The following is a 21,108-nucleotide window of genomic DNA, read 5'->3' on the forward strand; positions in this document are numbered from 1 at the left end:
AGCAGGGAGGGAGTAACAAATGGCGGAGTCAAGGGATAGAGGCCAAGTGGGTGGAGGAAACCCCCAGACACTGACCGAAACTCCCCACGGGGCGCCGAAACTATCGTATCGACTTCCCACGTGCAGGGAGGATGAGACACCAGCCAAAAGTACTAAGGGAGGTCAGGCTAATAACCCAGCCTACAGCAACCCAAACTCTCACCTTTCCCTGAAGGCAAAGCCCAGATAGGGAGAAGGGAGGAAGGGGGGGGGGGGAAGGGAGAGAAATTCCCGTGCAGAGGGCCAACCGACAACCGACACATAGGGCAAAAGGCCAAGGTACTGTGGAGATCCTGCCCCCTCCCCCCTCATATGTGGAGGAGGGGGGGTCTCAGAGGCCCAAGCACCCAAAACAAGCGGAACGGTCGGATGGAACAACGAACGAGGAACTCCCTCAACCAACCCACGCCTCCCTCCGCGACTCGAGCGACACAGTCGGGAGAGAAGGGAGCTGAGACAAGGAAAAGCTAACCTAAACAGCCTAACCCACCGATCGGGACGAGAGGGCTTTTCTAGGATCATAAATGCTAATAGGAACTGCTAAAGTTAACCAAAATAACCCAAATACATGTAATATACTCAAATATATAAAACAATAAAAACTTGTGCTATGGGTATGGCCTAACAGAGCGAGGCGAACAGGAAGTGGGCAGCCAAAATGGCCGCTCCTGACGCCAAGCTAGGGTAAAATTAAATCCATAAATATCCATGTCATCCATTAAATCAGAGTTTAGAAAAACTGACAGCAAGAAAGCACCACCCCGGAGGACAATTTCTACTCGCGTGAGAGCCCGGTGCACGCAAGAAAGGAATTAAAGAAACCAAAACAGCAGGAGGAAGCCTCCCCAATGAAAAAATACAAACACTGGCACCAGATCCCGCCCGACGTAGAAAAATACCTCCAAAAGGAACTTCCTGAAGGGGTAATATGAAACATGAGTGAAATTGTAAATGACCCAGAGAAACCTCTGCAGAAACAAGCTGCAAAGGCATACCCCAAGGTCAACATGGCGGAGGCAAGACGAACGCAGGGGAACGCCGGATATTTGACCCTGTAATTATTAAATTAAGGGCCAAATAAAAGCCTCGATAACAAGAAAACCCCACAAGAAGATGGTACTTAACTTAGTAGCAGTGAATTCACTGGAAGACATGGTAAATCCAAAAAAAGGCACAAAATATCGAGCACAAGAAAAAACGTGTGTTCAACAACGCATGCTAGAATGGAATGGGTACAGATGGCGCTGGGGTCGTCGGTGGGCGGTCCGGTGAGTGCTGGCGTTGGGTCGGCCCTTCACGTTCCGGGGTTTTTGACATTGGATTGTCTACAGAGTACAGTCCTGTGGCAGTGGCAATATTCACTCACCCTTACCTATACCGACGTCTATTTCATTATAGATGATCGATCTGGGGGTAGTAACCCCAGCATTCCTGATAGCTTTTTTCTCTGGTATATTTAGCAATATTTATACCTAGAAATTCGTGCTTAGTGGAATTTCACCGGGTGACACAGGTCCAAAGCTCAGAAATAAAACTCCATGAAAAGCTGATGATATCTTTTTAAGGTTTTCAGGTTAATTTTTTTTCTTCCTCAAATCTTTATGCTAAGTGAAAATAAAGATCTGAGTACCCCTGGGCCCTTTGATGGTAGTGACTCGGCACAGTTGACGACCGCTGGAACCTCCTGTAACAACCTTTCTTTGGAAAAAAAACAAAAAAGAATCCAAATGTAATCACACTGGAACCTTAAGCTCCAGTGCACAACAAATCAAAAAAAGTAAATATCGTCTTGACCCAACCTTGACTCACTTCGACTCCCTCTTTGGGAGTGAAAGTTTTTCAAGGTTTCTAACCATGGAAACAGAACAACAAATCTCAGCCCTGAAGTTGGAAAACTTCTTATTAAAAAGACACTCAACGACAGAAATGTCGTTTAGACAAATAAAAATGAAGACGTGGCTTATAGAAGCCACGACAAACAACCAATCTGAAGACTATCTGTCAATAAAAAGTATCGACAGTGTGAATGTAAAAGTAAAGAAGCATGACACTATGAACAGCATTCAGGGTACTATTGTACTTCCTGAAAATAATGACGAACCAGTTGATAAGAATATGCTGTTGGACTCTCTTACAATGAGATATACCAAAGTCTGAGATTGTGAAGTATATATAATACCAAGTAAACAAAATAATAAAGTATTAAGAATTGCAAAAATAAAATTTGAGGGTCAAGATTTACCTCAAAAAATAAAAATTTTGGGCCAAATTAGAGAACTGAGACCTTATGTTCCAAAGCCACTACAATGTCAAAATTGTAGTAAATATGTAAGTATGGACACACGAAGAAAAACTGTCGTAATGAACCTGTATGTGCTTATTGTGGATCTGACGAACATGCCACACAATGGAAATGTAGTGAGCCAAAATGTGTAAACTGTGGACAGGATCATCATGCAAGGTCCAAAGAATGTATGTACTACATATACAAAACAGAACTGAAAATGTTGCAAGAACAAACAGGGATGTCTGTAAAAGAGGCTAAGTTGGAATTAAAAGTGAGAGGAAGGCAAGATCCATCTAAGAAACATACATATTCTTCAATAACAGGATCCATAGAAATAGGAGTAATGAAGCACAGAAAAGTAAATCGCAAGAAGAAATTAATGCCCAAGGGAAAAAAATTAAAATGGTAAAGAATAAAGAAACAGGTACAAATGATATGGATAACATTTTATCAAATTCATTTGAAATATTAATGCAAATAGGAAGACAGGAGGACGCTACTACAGAAGTAACAGAGGAAGGACCTGATAGACTGGAAATTAAAGATAAAAAAAGGCCATTGGAAAGAACTCCACCCACAACAAAGAAACCAACAATTGTTAGAGAAACGTTGGTCAAATAAAAGACAAAAGATATGAAGAAAGAACAAAAAAAAAACAAGTTAAGAATATACCATTATCTCCTAAAGTAATAGTAAAACCAATGGATACAGATATCCAAAATACCGAAGAAGTGGAAGACAATCGTACCTTAGACAACAGTGAAAATGTCAAAGGAGAAGAGGTTACTCCATCACCAATAATTGGTACTACAAGAACAAATAAAGAAAGAAATATACATGACAACTCTAGTGGATGTAATGATTGTTTCATTGCATTGTGCAACAATAACAAAAACATAACAAAAGATGGCTTAAACATTATAAGAAACTTTATGAAATATACAAAAAAAGAAACCACAGATTTGAGTACCCTTGAAAAAGGTTCTATGTGCGTTGAGCACTTCGTATACTATAAAGAAAAACAAATGAATGTCGTGAATGAATTATTAGAAAAAATCCAAGTCGACAATACAAAAATAGAGTAAAACTCGACTGCTGTAATAAAATATTTTCAATAGCTATATCATACAATGGAACGTAAATGGTCTGCAGACCAGATTACACCTAGGAGAAATACAACGATTACTAAAAGAATATGAACTTATGATATTATGTTTACAACATGTCAACAAAACAGTATCAACAATAGGTAAATATGCCTTAGCATCTTCATCTAGAGAGGAAGAAGGAAATTTAGGTACTGCTATATACGTACATAAAGTATGTTATGACAACGTACCTGTGAACTTTACTGATCTGCAAATATCGAGTATTAGAATACGAATAAAAACCGATAATTATGTAATTTATAATTTATACAGCCAACCCAATAAAAATTATGACTGACAAACTTAAAGAATTACTTAATAATCCCAAGGAACCTACATTAATAGTAGGTGATTTTAATGCCCACAACCTGATGTGGGACTGTAATTGTAGACTCAAATAGAGCAGGAAGTAAAATAGAAAAATTCATAGATTCATATGATGTGCTACATAAATGATAACGAAATCAACACACATTTTTCTAAAACACATGGAACATTTTCCTCAATCGACTTAACTCAATCTACAACAAACATAGTTGACAGATTGAATTGGAATACAGTTGATGACTTGCATACAAGTGATCATTTCCCAATATTAATTTCATTATTACAAAACAATCCCACCAAGCATGTCCCTCAATACTGTATAACATTTATAAAGCAGATTGGGAGCAATATGAATTCCACACTAGGAATATCCCACCATTTGAATATTTAAAAGACCATAATGAAACTAATAAATTCCTTGTTGATTTCATTACAAACACAGCTGATAAAGCAATACCAAAATCCAAATCTCATCCAACAAAACCAAAAGTCCCATGGTGGTCTGAAAAACTAACAGAATTAGTAAAAATAAAACACCAAATTGGAAGACAATTAGATCATTTGAATAGAAAATTCAGTAAAATAAACAAAACATTATTGATATAGAAGGAACCTTACAAAAGCTGACTATATTATTATTAGAAATTAATACATTAAAACCTCTATATAACAAATTATCTGCAAAATTTAAAAGAGAAGTAATTCAAGGAAGAATCATTTCATGGAGAAAATATATATCAGATCTCTCTAATAATACTCCCATACAAAAAATATGGGCAAAATTCAGGAAAATAAATGATACCCTGTTAAATCGCCTGGTCATGCCATAATAAAAGATGAGAAAAGAATACTTGATCCCAAAGAAATAAGTAATGTAATAGGTGAAAATTTGTCAAAAGTAAGTAGCGACAAAAATTTAGATGAGCATTTCTGAACAAGGAAAAATAATAGAGTTAATAACAATAAATTTCGAAACCATAGAAGATATTTATTATAACAGAAAATTTAATATGGAAGGGTTAGAATTTGCTCTGTTGAACAGCTATAAATCTGCCCCTGGAGGTGACAGTATTTGTTTCAAAATGATCTGCCATTTAGCACCTTTGGCAAAGACATACTTATTAGAGTTTTATAACCTCTTACGGCTTCGAAATTTATTTCCTAATGAATGGCGTAAAGGTATAATTATTCGTACCCCCAAACCTGGAAAAGATCCCAGTAATGTAAACAATTACAGACCAATTTCTTTAACTAGTTGTCTATGCAAATTACTAGAAAAAATGGTAAATGCTCGACTAACATGGCACATTCGAGAAAACAAAATTTTGACTTCCACTCAATTTGGGTCACAATGTAACAGATCGACACTGGATTCTCTGTCTAACTTTGACATTGAAAAGGCATATGATACTACATGGAGGTATGCAATATTAAAAACGTTACATAAAAACAACATCCATGGACATTTACCTAGGTTTATCGAAAACTTTCTGACAAATCGCACTTTTCAAGTGAGAATTGATGATGTATTGTCAAGTACATTTCCACTTGAAAATGGTGTTCCACAAGGAAGTGTCCTTAGTGGCACACTGTTTACTTTAGCAATAAATGATATCAGTAATAATCTACCTATTGGAATTAAAAGTAACTTGTACATGGATGATTTTGCCATATATTATTCAGCAGCTCGCATAAAATATGCAGAGCAAATCATTAATAAAACTATAGTAAAAATAGATGAATGGGCCTCGTCTGTAGGCTTCAAACTTTCTGTACTAAAGACCCAAGCAGTAACGTTTTATAAAAATAAAAAGTGTAAAAAAGGTGAAGAAATAGATTTAAAAATCAGAAATCTTTCCATACAAATTGGCCAAACAGCAAAATTTGTAGGTTTAGTATTTGATACTCACTTGAACTGGAAAGCCCACATAATATACATGAAATCAAAATGTAAAAGAGCATTAACCCTAATTAAAAAACTATCAAATACTACTTGGGGAACCGATAGGCATAACCTTACTTTACTGTATAAAGCAACATTGCTGTCTATTGTTGATTATGGAAGCGAAATATATGGCTTGGTATCAGACGCAACACTGAAAACGGTAGACCCAGTTCATAATGAAGGTCTTAGAATATGTTCAGGAGCTTTTCGATCATCAGCAACGTCTTCTTTACAAGTTGAATGTGGTGAACTACCTCTGTCTTTCCGTAGAGAGCTAGTAACAATGAAGAGTGCTCTGAGAATTCAGACAAATGATTCTCCAACCAAAAAATTATTTGGAGTAAGAGATGTGTTTATATACAATCATCCACCTCCTTTTCCAATTAGAGCTAGAAGATTGTTTGAATCGCTAAATATAAATATACAATTACCTTTAATATTAAAATTACCTCCTCCTTGGACAATGAATAAAATGAGAATTTGTACACACTTGAAATATTTATCAAAAAGTCATTCATATTCTTCAGAATACCATAGACAACACACAGTAGAACTCGAAAAGTTCCACATTACGCAATATACACCAATGGATCTAAGTCACAATATGGAGTGGGATATGCTGCAGTATCCCCAGACAAAACGTATCATTTCTCTCTACCAGATAACGCCTCAGTATTTACAGCTGAGTTATGTGCAATAGTATCAGCCATAAAAATAATTAGAGAAACCTCATGTAATAATTTTTTGATTTATAGCTACTCCAGAAGCACTATAGAGGCCATTGAAAGCTATAATAAAAAAATGATATTGTACAACATATAAAGTTTTCACTCCATAAATTGTATAATACTGTAAGGGAAAAAATATTGAAATATGTTGGATCCCTGCCCATGTAGGGATTAAGGGAAATGAATAGGCTGTTAAAGCAGCTAAAGAAGCGGTCCACACGAAAAGAGCAAATGTAGACATCCCTATTAACCCTTAAACGCCTACTGGACGTATCATACGTCGACTAAAATTGTCTGTTGGGTGCCGTGGAGCGGACGATCGACGCCGACTGCAAAAAATTTCAACCTTCGGTCAACTTTGACTCGACCGAAATGGTCGAAAACGCAATTGTAAGCTAAAACTCTTACATTCTAGTAATATTCAATCATGTATTCATTTTGCAACAAATTGGAAGTCTCTAGCACAATATTTTGATTTATGGTGAATTTTTGAAAAAACTTTTTCTTACTCACGGGCAGTAACTCAGCCGAAAAATTTCATAAATTCTTTCGTCATTTTGTCGTAATTTTTGCACTGTTCTATATTAGCCGTTACATAAAGTTTTATATATGAAAATGTGTGCAATTTCATGTACAATACAGCAAAATACAACCCATGGTTGTAGCTGTTATCAGTTTGGAAATATTTTCATATAAACCACGATAACTGCCAAAATTTCAACCTTCGGTCAACTTTGACTCGACCGAAATGGTCAAAAAACGCAATTGTAAGCTAAAACTCTTACATTCTAGTAATATCCAATCATTTACCTTCATTTTGCAACCAATTGGAAGTCTCTAGCACAATATTTCGATTTATGGTGAATTTTTGAAAAAACTTTTTCCTTACGTCCGCGCCAGAAATTCTTTCGTCACGTTGTCGTAATGTTTGCACTGTTTTATATTAGTCGTTACATAAAGTTTTATATATGAAAATGTGCGCAATTTCATGTACAATACAACAAAAGATAACTCATGGTTGTAGCTTTTATCAGTTTTGAAATATTTTCATATAAATCACAATAAATAGAAAACATTCGACTTTCAGTCAACTTTAACTCGACCGAAATGGTCGAAAACTGTAATTGTAAGCTAAAACACTTACAGTCTAGTAATATTCAATCAATTAGCTTCATTTTTCAACAAACGCGAAGTCTCTAGCACAATATTTCGATTTATGGTGAATTTTTGAAAAAAAACATTTTTTTTTACGTCCGCGCGTTACGAATTCATGCATCATTTTGTGATAATATTTTGTGTTGCTTTGATCGTTTTAAAATTTGTTATGTACCAAAATCATCGCAATTTAGTGTACAATACAACTAAAAAAATTAAGTCATTAGCTTTAACTGTTTTGCTTACAGCGATTTGTATACAATTATATACGAGTTTTTTTTTGCTGTCATATATTCCAATATTTATATATGATAATGATATTTTTTCATTTCTGATGGTTGCATACTAAACTTCAGGCAATGGCAAAAAAAATGAGCCAAAAATGAACTCTTAATCTTAAAAACTAAGCGTGCTGTGATTTTTAAAAAAACTTTTTTCCGCTTCAGCGCTTAACTCACCGAAACGCATACGGGAGACGTTTTTGTAAATAGGGCTTCGGCGTTAAAGGGTTAATGACTATACAGGATATATAAAAACAGTCATTGTAAGTAAATGGCAAAATATATGGAACGAAGAACCTGAAAATAATAAGTTAAAACAGGTAAAATCCAGTGTCGGAAAATGGAGTTAGTCATATCAGAGAGAGAGACGCACTCAAGTAATTCGGACGAGTCTTCGAATAGGCCATACTCTTTTGACACATGGACACTTAATGAACAGTCCATGTGGCCCTCCTCCCAAATGCCCAGATTGCAGTGTGTTGATAACAGTTAAGCATGTACTGTGTGAATGTCCAAAATATAACCTGCAGTGATTATCAAATTTTGGAAATAAAACAATAAAAGAAATTTTGTTGGAATCTTCAACATTTTCAGTAGTACCCATTTTAATGTTCATGAGAAGCTGTGATTTAATTGATAAAATATAAAAAATCAATCAATCAGTATAATGAGTATAAATGTATTTATTATGTGAGTGTGTTCCAGTATGAAAGTGTATGCCTTTTTACAGCTTTTAATTTCATTTTCATTTTCGTTCATCATCATTAGTGAGTGACCTATTTGGTCCCAGTGCTGGGCTTCTAGCCTAGACTTGTCATTTCATCCAAATCCTTTGGGCCAGCCCTATGAGAGCTGATAGTCAGCTCAGTGGTCTGGTTAAACTTTTTAATAATTAATTATTATATTATTATTATTATTATTATTATTATTAATTATTTAATCTTATTAATATTTGAAAATTAATACTTATTATTAGGTAAATCATGTACTTATCATACAAAACAAATAAGCGCATACCTGTTCCATGAAAATTCTCTCATCTCAGTAAAGAGAGAGAGAGAGAGAATTATTATTTTTATTATTTAATGTTATTTAATTTGCACATAAAAGCTTGAAAACTTGTAAATTACACAAAAAATTAAATTAAAAAAAAATTAAACATAAACACTTTTGCAGGGTTTCTCGAGGATTTGCAAATGTTCGCATGTCTGTGCATAACTCGTGTATGACAATTAGTTAGGTTCCAATGAAAAGTTTGTGTGTCTGTGAATTCGCGCAACTCAAATTGCGTAAGTTCGGGGTGTTACAGGCAGTCCTCAGTTTACGACAGTGGTTCCATTCCTACGCCGCGTTGTAAGCCGAAAATCGCTGTAAGCTGAAAAATCGTCAAAAATCGTAAGAAAACCTTACTTTTAATCCTTTGGTTGTCTTAAAAATGATGTGACCTGCATTTTTATTGAGTTTTTCATAAAAAAAACTCCAAAGTTTGACCATTGTGCCGTTTTGGAGCCATATTTCTTCCATTGGATGGGCATCGTAAGTGTTGTAACCCCAGAACATGCGTTGTAAACTGGGAAATAATTATTGATGAATATACAGGGTATTTGAAGAGCGTCATAAGCTCGGAACATTGTAAGCCGAGCCCGTTGTAACCCGGGGACTGCCTGTACTGCAAACTTAAAGAAAAGTGAGTTTGCCCAAGCATAAGTAGTGTGTCACAAACATGAAGTAGGTTTGGGTAATGTATCATTAAAACAGGCGAATGTAGATGTCATTACTGAGTTCCCAGTTCAAAATTAAAGAGGCACCCAAAAACTTCTAGGTATGGTAGGTTACTGTAGGTGTTTTGTTAAAAATTTTTCAGATTTAGCCGCCCCATTAACAAATTGTTCATACACAAGATACAAACCATCGGTTCTTTACATTAAGAATTACTTATGGCGAAGCTGGAAACGGCGTTAAACTCTTGAACAAGGTGGTTAGGCAGTAACTACTGTCAGGTGGGCGGGAATACCTGCCTGCCCAGATGTAAACATTCCAGTTTTGCTTTTGGCCATCATCGTTGCAGACGTGTTATCAGACCTCTTTGCCTGACTGTCATTAAGCTCTTTTTTTCCCGGTGGGATCTTTTTTGTCTTTTTGTGTATATATTGTGTTTGATATTTATTAATATACAAACCCACGATTTGTGATAGCCTTGTATAGGCCATCATTTCCCCAGCGTGTGTGTCTTGGGATTGGCTGCCGGGGTGTAACATTTTTGCTCCCCTTTCATTGGCTGGGGTGTAACAAGTTCACTCCCCTTTCACTGGCTGGGGTGTAGCAAGTTCGCTCCCCTTTCATTGGCCCACACACACACCCTCCATGTGCAAGGGCATGACTGCATCCCTATTCTGACTTGTGCTGAGTGTTGCTCTTCGCCAACTGCGCTGTGGAAGAGTTGCCGGGTGTCAGTGGTAGGTTTCACTTCCACGGCACCCTTGGCAGCCTCTCCTTCCTTGTCTCTCTCCTAATAGCTTCCTGTCTCTCCTTCACCCTCATCGTTCACTCGTCAGGTGAAGATCATTGGTGTGGGGGGTGGGGGGCAGGGCATTCGGGTGACCTCTTCTCAGGGGCCTCCACTTGCTTCGTAGGGCAGTTCCCCTCAGAGTGAGAGAGTTTCCCTCTATAAATCAATTTTGCTTTTTTCTTTCAGGTTGACACAGCAGTAGTTGGCTGGATATCTTGCTTTTGGATATCTTGGCCTGGAGGAGTTCCCTTGACGCTCATACAGTGGTTGCTTCGGGACTGACCACAGTACCTTAACCCTTAAACGCCTGTTGGACGTAGCAAACGTCGACTAAAATTGTCTGTTGAATGCCGAGTGGACGTAGCAAACGTCGACTACAAAAAATTTCAACCTTTGGTCAACTTTGACTTGACCGAAATGGTCGAAAAACGCAATTGTAAGCTAAAACTCTTACATTCTAGTAATATTCAATCATGTACCTTCATTTTGCAACAAATTGGAAGTCTCTAGCACAATATTTCGATTTATGGTGAATTTTTTAAAAAACTTTTTTCTTACGCCCGCGCGGTAACTCGGCCGAAAATTTCAGAAATTCTTTCGTCATTTTGTCGTAATTTTTGCACTGTTCTATATTAGCCGTTACATAAAGTTTTATATATGAAAATGTGCGCAATTTCATGTACAATACAACAGAAAATAACTTATGGTTGTAGCTTTTATCAGTTTTGAAATATTTTCATATAAATCACGATAACTGCCAAAATTTCAACCTTCGGTCAACTTTGACTCGACCGAAATGGTAAAAAAACGCAATTGTAAGCTAAAACTCTTACATTCTAGTAATATTCAATCATTTACCTTCATTTTGCAACCAATTGGAAGTCTCTAGCACAATATTTCGATTTATGGTGAATTTTTGAAAAAACTTTTCCTTACGTCCGCGCCAGAAATTCTTTCGTCACGTTGTCGTAATGTTTGCACTGTTTTATATTAGTCGTTACATAAAGTTTTATATATGGAAATGTGCGCAATTTCATGTAGAATCCAACAGAAAATAACTCATGGTGGTAGCTTTTATCAGTTTTGAAATATTTTCATATAAATCACGATAACTGCCAAAATTTCAAGCTTCTGTCAACTTTAACTCGACCGAAATGGTAAAAAAACGCAATTATAAGCTAAAACTCTTACATTCTAGTAATATTCAATCATGTACCTTCATTTTTCAACAAACTGGAAGTCTCTAGCACAATATTTCGATTTATGGTGAATTTCTGAAAAAAAAATTTTTCCTTACATCTGCGTGCGGTAACTCGGCCGAACATCTCAGAAATTCTTTCATGTTGTCGTAATGTTTGCATCGTTTTACATTAGTTGTTACATAAACTTTTATATATGAAAATGTGTGCAATTTCATGTAGAATACAACAGAAATTAGCTCATGGTTGTAGCTTTTATCAGTTTTGAAATATTTTCACATAAATCACGATAACTGCCAAAATTTCAACCTTCAGTCAACTTTAACTCGACCGAAATGGTAAAAACGCAATTGTAAGCTAAAAATCTTACATTCTAGTAATATTCAATCGTTTACCTTCATTTTGCAATAAATTGGAAGTCTCTAGCACAATATTTCGATTTATGGTGAATTTTTAAAAAAACATTTTCCTTACGTCTGCGCGGTAACTCGGCCGAACATCTCAGTAATTCTTTCGTCTCGTCGTAATATTTGCACCGTTTGTATTAGTCGATACATAAAGTTTTATATATGAAAATGTGCGCAATTTCATTAACAATACAACAAAAAATAACTCATGGTTGTAGCTTTTATCAGTTTTGAAATATTTTCATATAAATCACAATAAATAGAAAAAATTCGACTTTCGGTCAACTTTAACTCGACCGAAATGGTCGATAACTGCAATTGTAAGCTAAAACACTTACAGTCTAGTAATATTCAATCAATTAGCTTCATTTTTCAACAAACGGGAAGTCTCTAGCACAATATTTCGATTTATGGTGAATTTTTGAAAAAAAAAAAATTTTTACGTCCGCGCTTTACGAATTCATGCATCATTTTGTGATAATATTTTCTCTGTGTTGCTTTGATTGTTTTAAAATTTGTTATATACCAAAATCATTGCAATTTAGTGTACAATACAAGTAAAAAAAATTAAGTCATTAGCTTTAACCGTTTTGCTTACAGAGCGATTTGTATACAATTATATACGAGTTTTTTTTTTCGCTGTCATATATTCCAATATTTATATATGATAATGATATTTTTTTTCATTTCTGATGGTTGCATACTAAACTTCAGGCAATGACAAAAAAAATGAGCCAAAAATGAACTCTTAATCTTAAAAACTAAGCGTGCTGTGATTTTTTGAAAAAACTTTTTCTGCTTCGGCGCTAACTCACCGAACGCCGCTGGCATACGGGAGACGTTTTTGTAAATAGGGCTTCGGCGTTAAAGGGTTAATGGGATGGCTTAGGTCCATGTCGGTGTCTTGGTTTTCATCTCTGTTCCCTGTTGATGTGGATCAATTGCTATCATTTGCTGGCTCTCATGTATGCTGTGGCTCTGCCTCTGGTGTATCTGTGGTCATCTACTCCTGCTGTGCCTCTTATGTTGGTTGCTCCTGTTACCCCGGTGACTAGTCACTGGGCAGCTCCTCCTGGTCTCCTGCCGCAGCTGCCCCATTCACTCCTGTTCCTGCTAATGTTGTTCCTGTAGATCCTGCCTTCCAGACTGCTCCTGTGGCTCCTGCCTGGGCTGTCCTGATTGCGCCTGTTGCTACTCCTGGTGTTCGTGTCCTGGGCAGCTGCTGTTGTGTTCCTGCCTAAGCTGCCCTGGAGGCTTTGATGTTTCCTGTCCACCATCCTGTAGATGTCAGAGTGAAGGTTAAGGAAGACCCACTGTGGGAGGTAGCTGCCGTTTTCTTTCAGCTTTATCTTCGGCTTCATCCTTTGCTGCCTCTTCCTTTCTTCTTCTGAGGTAAGGGGGGGGGGGTTCCCGGGAAACCAGATAGGCCCGTCCCTAAGGAGTCCTTAATTGGACGTCTAAGGGGCTGCCTCCTTCTGAGGAGGCAGTGGGTTTCTCGTCGGCTCTTCCTGGCCTTCAGGCTTGGGAACTGATTCGCACACCCCTGGGTTTTGTGTTTCGGGAGCCACGGGTGAGTAGACTTCAGTTTGCGCCCCCGTCACCAGTTCTTGGGGTTCCGCCTCTAAGACTGGTGCTGCTTCAGGCGCTCATTCATGAGTCACTCTGAGTACTCGAGATTCTGTGGAATATCGAGCATCCCGAACTGTTGCCGGAGAGTACTCTCCCTGTCCCACTTCAGGAGCAGGGCAAGAGAAAGGGCTGAGGCATCCAGGTGTGTCGGCTCTTCCTGCCAGCACTACAAGTGCTCGGTGAGTGCTTCCCAGTGCTCAGTCAGGTTCCCAACCTGGTATCTTGATCCTGATGGTTCGAATGCTTGGAGAAGCAGGAAAGAGGCTCCCTTCGGGAGTCCTGCAGGACTTCTAAGGGACTGCCTCTCTCCAGGGAGGCAATGGTTCTCTCGTTGGCTCTTCCTGCCATTGGGTGGGAACCAATTTGCGTTCTCCTCTGGGGTCTCACATTTAGGGGCACGAACGCGCGGCCTCTCGTTGCCAGCCCTTAGAAGTCTGCGTCTAAGACTGGTTCTGTGCCGGGCCCTTTTCGGTTTCTTAGGAAGCCGAAAGGAGACTGCTCCCAATGATAGCTCTTACGAGATTTGGGAGTCTTGTGGGGCACTCAGATTCCCTGGGATCACAAGTGCTCACCTGGCGAGAGGCACTGGACGAAAAAAGGTGCCAAGAGATTCAGGTGTCTCAACACTACCTGCCAGCTGCTTTGATGCTTGGTTGGGTCCCATCCTCATGTCTTGGACCTTAGGGTCTGAGCATGCAGGATAGCAGACACAGAATCCCCCCTTTAAACCTTCTTTTTAAGGGGCTTCGGCCTCAAAGGAGTTAAGAGTTTGGGAGGCCAGCACTAGTTCACGGCAGACGAGTTCTGCCCAGCCCAGCTGCTGATTGCCTTCACACAATTGGCTAGGCTTGCTCATCTTTGGCTCGGCTGGCTTGCCCTGCCCAGCCCCTGATCGCGTTCACGTGATCAGCTCGGCTCGCCCCGCCCAGCCCCTGATCGTGTTTGCGTGATTGGCTTGGCTCAGCTCGGCTTACCCCACTTGCTGCCCAGTCCAGGTCATGTTTGTGTGATCAGCTCATCTCGCTTGATTTGGGTTGGCCTGCTCGGATCAACTGAATTGAGTTCTCGATACTGTTCGAATGAACTTTCTGCTCTTCCCAGGAAAGCGCTGTGCCACAGCACAAGTGCTCTTCTTCCCCCGTGCTGCAGTCATCACCTTCGGTTGATTACCGCTCACTGTCTGCCTCTTCTGCTAGTCTTTCTGGCAGGCTAGTAGGAGTACTCTTTCTCCTCACCTGTTCTCTTTTCCTCTCGGTTGTTCAGAGAGGTGTGAGACGGACAGAGAGAACTCAAATGAATTTGTTTTTCTTTGGAGTTCGACTACCAGGATTTACTTCTTGGGATCGGTCCCCGGACCATCTCGGAGTACACCCAGGTAGTCGAGGAGGGTTTCTTGTGATCTGTCGAGGTTCTCGCTCCAGGGAAAGAGGAACGGGAATTTTATGCTCCAGAAGACATTGGGGGTCTTCCTCTTCGAGTTGTAATCACCCTCACTTTTTCATTTCTCGGAGATCTTCGCGCCGATTTGTCAGCACAAGGATCTCCAGGACAGGACTGCAACTCCCCATGTGAATAACTTTCACTGCTCAAAGCCCTTGCAGTTCCTGAAGGGACCAGTTTTTGATAGAGCCACCACGGTCCTTGCTTGCAAGAGCATTCTCGATCAGAGGCATACCTTTTTTTTGGAAAAGAGGAGTTCATTCAGGTCGAGACACCAATCAAGGTCCCTTTCCCTCCTCCACCTCAATGGAATACGATTCTTCTTGCCTTGGAGGGGTCCTATGCTGACTGCAGGTTGTCCTGGCTCTGCTTTGTCCAGACTCAGGTCTCTCACTGCTTCTCCTTGCCGCGAAGGGTATTCCCTTCTGCAACAAGAGGCGGTGGTCCTGGAGGACACCGCTTGGTTTCCTCCAGGCAGTCTCCTGATGGGATATAAGATCCTTCACTTTTTTAAGGCTTTCTCTCCTTGGATGCGACCATTCCTGGAGAGGACACTGCCTTCTGGAGACTGGCCCTGTCTGGGGATGGGTCTTCCTACCCAGCACCAGGCGGCAACCTGTGGGCAATTCTGGTTCTAAAAAGAGGGACTTTGTCCTAATTTGGGTTTCCAGTTTCGTAAGTCCCAAGTCAGCTCGACCTCTGTTTACTCGGTTCTGCCTCTCTCTTTCAGAGATTTGCCAGATACCGTGGTAGTCAAGGAACGTGCCAGGGCAGATGCCTTGTCCTCTGGACAATGGCCAAGACCCTTGGGTCTTCGTATCCTCTTGGCCTGACCTTAGGGTCGGACCAGCACTTCCTCGACTCCTGAGAAGTCTCAGGCTTCGAAGGAAGATCGTGGAAACACATAGCCTTCTTCTTCACTTCTTGGAAAGTGTGCATACTTATGTCTCTTTCCACCCTCTTTTCCAATTGAGAGGAGCGCAGAAGGAAAGAGAGGAAGAGGGATCGATCGTACAGGAGTTCTCCTGTTGCGGAAGCCTGGATGAAGTGATGCCTGCCGAGTCTCTGGACTTGACGGTGACATTGCTGAGACCTGGTAGTGGATATTTTTAGGAGAAGTATCTGCTTCCCTTCGGTTCTCAGCAATCTTTCATCGAACTTCAGCCCCGTCTCCTCTCATATGTTCCTGATTCGGGAACAGCCACCTTGGCTAGAGCTAGTCGTCTTTGGTCTCCTGTCATCATTGCAGAAGCTTCCCCTTGAGTCAGCTCCGCCTTCATTCTCGTTATGGAGAATGAGGGAGGCCTGCTTCCAGTCCTCCATCCTTCTTTTCTCTTTCAAGGGATGAGGAAGGATTTAGGCTGATGCTTGATTGACAGGAACCTTCGAATATGCTTGCATATTCTCGTGTCAAGCATCTGTTCTTGGATGCATGCACTGATCGAGGAATAGGTGCACACCTGTAAAACTGTTGTCTTCGAAGTGTGCGACCAAGACGATGAGTACCTTCTCATCAACACCTTGGAGCTCAAGGCAGTCCTTCTGGCCTAATGAGAATTTCAGGATGGGGTCTTTGGGACACTCGGTGGTGTTGTTGAGCAACAACACCACAGTAGTGGTATATTTCAATGAACAAAGGGTATCGTTTTCCCTCCTGTTGCATCAGTTGGCATTGCAGGCACTGAGTATTCTATAGTGCACTCGATAGATCTGTCAGTCAGATACATTTCCAGAGGGGATGTATTGGCAGGCAAGCTCGGCCTCTTGTTCGAGTGGCTGGGACAGGATGCTCTTCACTTAATTCTTCAAGGAAAGACTGCTCAAGTTGAGGGATCCCTTATATCTTTCTGTTTGCCTCCCAACACAACAGAAGTCCGTAGGTTTTCTGCTCCCATTTGGCCTAGTCTTCCATCTGAAAGTAGCCTTTTTCTCCTCAGTTGAGATTTAGCTACTGATGAGGAGCTTCAATCGATCTTGCCATCACAGGGACCTCAGGTTCCTGGGTGGCATGTGACCCTCGTTTAGGGTTCCTGTCTCGTGCTTTGCACGCACCCTTGTGAGAATCACCAGACAGAGATCTGGGTCTCAGGACCATCTCTAGTCTTGCTCTGATCTTGGTGTAGGGGATAGACAATCTTCCTGGGCCTTCTTTGATGTGAATCTACAGGGGAAGGGGGTCAATGCCTCGACTCCTTCTTGGATGTCGTAGCTGACTCCAAATCTGTCAGAATCTATTGCTAGGATCGAGTCCTTCTTGATCCCCTCCTCCTTGGACATTGTAATAGATGATCCAGATCAATCACTACTTTGTCCTGTTAGGGTGCTGCGGTACTTTCCGAAAATGCTCGACATTCCTAACCTGCATGTCATCAACGTTTTCACTAGTAAAAAGAAGTGTCTAAGGACACATCTTTCTCCTGGCTTTGTGAGGCAATTGAAAGGATACACTCTGCAGCTGGCAACGACGACACCTGTACACTCCACCCGAGAGCTCACAAAACTGGCTTGGTCCATCCCTCGCATTCCGGAAGATTCTGGCAGTCTGGAAGCAAGATGTGGTCTCATCAGACCACATTTATGTCTTCTACCTTTGGGTCTTTGCCCACAGGCCCTTGGAACCTTTTTTCCTTGGTCCTGTGGTGGCTGCTCAAGTTGTGTTTTCTTACCCAGCTCCTTTAAGAGGACAGGTAGCATTTCGCCCAAGGTGTTGTCGGTTCTGGAAGTCAGAAGGATTCTGAGAGTGACTGGGCTCTCCTCCTCCTCCTACTTCTCTTCATTCGGGCTGAGATTGGGGCTTGAAACGACACTTGCTGGAACTGGCGTCTGATGCGGTAAGGCCACATATCAAGCACCCGTTCTATTTTTGTATCTAGAATCATAGAAGCAATCCCACTCCTTCCTCTAGCAAGGGGAGGAAGGAGACTTTGGCAATAAGGAAAACCCTGTTTCGGGTCTTTCCATACTGCCTCTGACTCTTTAAATTCATCCCAGCCTTTTTTTGTATGAGTTACGATTCCTCACTCATTCGAAAAGGTCCAGATGTCTGACATTTGATCGTCTGACATTTGATCTTGCAGTTCCTATACTCCAATCAATATGTCAGGGGCATGGTACTCCTCCTGCTCTTATGACCAGGAGGAGTAGCTCAGTGTGCAGAACCCCAGTCAGTTCAAAGAGACTCACTCAGATTTGTCCCTCCAACCAGTGAGTCTTCCTGATGTAAAGGACCGATAGTTTGTATATCGTGTAGGAACAAATCCCAATTGTTAAAAGTAAATTGTATTTTTCTTAATTATACAAACCTGAGGCCCTGTACATTACATTTTTATGCCCACCTCATGCCACCCCTCAATCTGAAACCTGGGCCGAAAGGCAAACTGGAATGTTTACATCCTGCCTACCCTACAGTAGTTACTGCCTAACCACCTTGTTCAAGAGTTTAACGGCCGTTTCCAGCTTCACCATAAGTAATTCCTAATGTAATGGACTTAAGGTTTGTATAGTTAGGAAAAATACAAGTTACTCTTAAAAACTGTGATTTTATTGAAAAAGGATGTAGTATTTGCCTGGGACAGTGCATGTCAAGGAGCCTATGAGAAGCTCAAAACTACATTGATAAGTTATCCTGTGTTGAGATCTCCAGGTTTTAATAAGCCTTTTTCCTTAGCCACGGATGAGAGTGATATTGGCATTGGTATGGTTTTGTTACAGGAGGGTGAGGATGGGATCCTCAATCCTGTAGCCTATTTTTCGAAGAAGTTGATTGCTGCACAGAGAAAGTATTCGACCATTGAAAATGAGGCCTTGTGTTTGGTCAAGGCGGTCAAACACTTTGACGTAAACTTGAATCCGACTATGTACCCTATTGACATTTACACTGACCACAATAAAGACAAGAATCAGTGAATATTACACTGGAGTTTGTTCCTACAGAAATACGACCTAAATATTAGACATATCTCTGGAAAGGATAATGTGATTCTGGATGCCCTCTCCAGGTCATTTCCTAATTGGGTTTGACATAGTCTACAGTGGCTCTAATTGAAACTTTCTCTGTTCCTACACGATATACAAACCCTCGGTCCTTTACTTTAGGAATTACTTTCAGTGAAGCTGGAAATGGCTGTTAAACTTTCTAACAAGGTGGTTAAGCAGTTAACTACCATCCGGTAAGCAGGAGTCCTGCCCGCTTGGATTTAAACATTCCATTGTTCTGACATGATATACAAACCATCGGTCCTTTACATTAGGAATCACTTTCATCGAAGCTGGAAACGGCCATTGAACTTTCGAACAAGGTGGTTAGGCAGTTAACTACTGTCTGGTAGGTGGGAGTCCCGCCTGCCCGGATGTAAACATTCCAATTAGCTTTCTGCCATCATGTGGTACAGAAGTGTTTCTTCGCTCTATTCCCGGACTTCCATTGAGCTGTTTCTTGGTGGGATCTTTTCCTTTTGTTGTTTGCATTGTGTCTTCCTTGCTTTATCATGAAAGCTCATGAAGGATATAAACCTCGTAAGCCCGCCTTCCCCCAACTTGTGTCCCGGGGTTGGCTGGAAGAAATGTAATAGTTTCCGATTGAAAGTTGATGTGGACCTGCACGTCCTTTGCTCTTCTTGCAGGGGGCATGTATGTTCACATGATTCTCCTTGTACTGAGTGTTGCTTCTGGTCAGCTGAGCAGTGGGTGAGGTTTGAAGGGAGGAAACAGTACCAGAGGAAGCCTTCCAAGGCATCATATGAGGGTTACACGCCCCCGATGACTCCCTTGGTGGCTAACCCTTCAGGATCATTTCTCTCTCCCAGCAAGCTGCCCCTTATGGCTGCCTCTCCTTCGACTCCCTTTCATCTTCTTCGCTCGCTTCGTCGAGCGTGGAACGACATGGGGGAGTGGACGACCAGGTGGACCTCTTCTCGGGGGCCTCTCCTCACCCAGGGGGTTAATTTTTCCCACCCCCGAGTGAGTGGAGTCTCCCTCCCCTAACCCGACTTTGTCTTCATGTATGGCAGTAGAGGCTTCTCGTGAGGGGCAGGCTCCAGATCTCAAATCAACCTGGCTCCACCTGGGCCTTCCTGGTGTATCATCACTGGAGGGTCTCCTGGCTCATCTCTCGTTAGTGACCCACGCCGTGGTTTTTTACTGCTACAACCAGCATCGTTACAATGACTGCTTTTGCTAAGATGTCGGGTGACTGTCTCCTCTCACCTGGGTACCAAGTGACCGCTGCCCTGGCATCCTATCACGCAGTACTGCTGCCATCTGGCTTCCTGGCCCTGCTGTCCCAGCCAGGACCCTCCATGATGGTGACTTCATCTGTGCCCCATATCATGGTCCCCACTCCTGCTGTTCCTGGTGTTGATGGCTCCCAGGCTTTCCTGGCTTCTCCACTTGCCCCGGCTATCCCGGTCACCCCAGTCCTGGCTCCTGGCCTACCTGGCTCTTGGCCTGTCCTGGCTTCACCTGCCCTGGCTGTTCCGGTCGCCCCAGTCACTGCTCCTAGCTTCCCTGGCTCCTGGGCTGTACTGGCTGCCCTGGTTGCCCCGGTCTCCTCCATTGACGTCTCTGCTGCCCAGGTCTCTTCTGCTACCCTGGCCATCCCGGATGCTCCTGTGACTTCTGCTGCTCCATCCTGGATGGGGGACTTAACTGCCATCCTGAAGAAGATGAAGAAGTCGAAGAAGAGGTCTAGAAAGGTTTCGTCTTCATCGTCGCCATCCTGAAGAAGATGACGAAGAAGTCGAAGAAGAGGTCTAGGAAGGTGTCCTCATCATCGTCATCTGCTACCTCCTCCCCTTCTTCTTCCGAGGCTCGTCGGTCGAAGAAGAAGAAGGCTATCTCTCCCCCCCTAAGAAATCCCGTTCTGGGACTTCTAATGGACTGTCTCCCTCCACAGGGAAAGCAGTGGGATCTCTCATCAGCTCTTCCTGTCCTTCAGGCCAAGGAACCGAATCTTTGACCCCTGGATCTAGCGTTTCAGGAGCTGCGGGCATGCAAACCTCAGTTTGCACACCTGT

General features: G+C 41.4%; 1 protein-coding gene across 1 annotated transcript; it reads right to left on the reverse strand.

The window, feature by feature from the left end:
• Positions 1–20,333: 20,333 nt before the first annotated feature.
• LOC136834662 (paraneoplastic antigen Ma6E-like) lies at positions 20,334–20,747 on the reverse strand. The gene has a single exon (XM_067097248.1). It carries the CDS (start codon positions 20,745–20,747, stop codon positions 20,334–20,336), a length of 414 nt encoding a protein of 137 aa, XP_066953349.1.
• Between the last annotated feature and the right edge of the window lie 361 nt (positions 20,748–21,108).

This window comes from Macrobrachium rosenbergii, chromosome 54, assembly GCF_040412425.1.
Source record: "Macrobrachium rosenbergii isolate ZJJX-2024 chromosome 54, ASM4041242v1, whole genome shotgun sequence".
NCBI classification, from domain to species: domain Eukaryota; kingdom Metazoa; phylum Arthropoda; class Malacostraca; order Decapoda; family Palaemonidae; genus Macrobrachium; species Macrobrachium rosenbergii.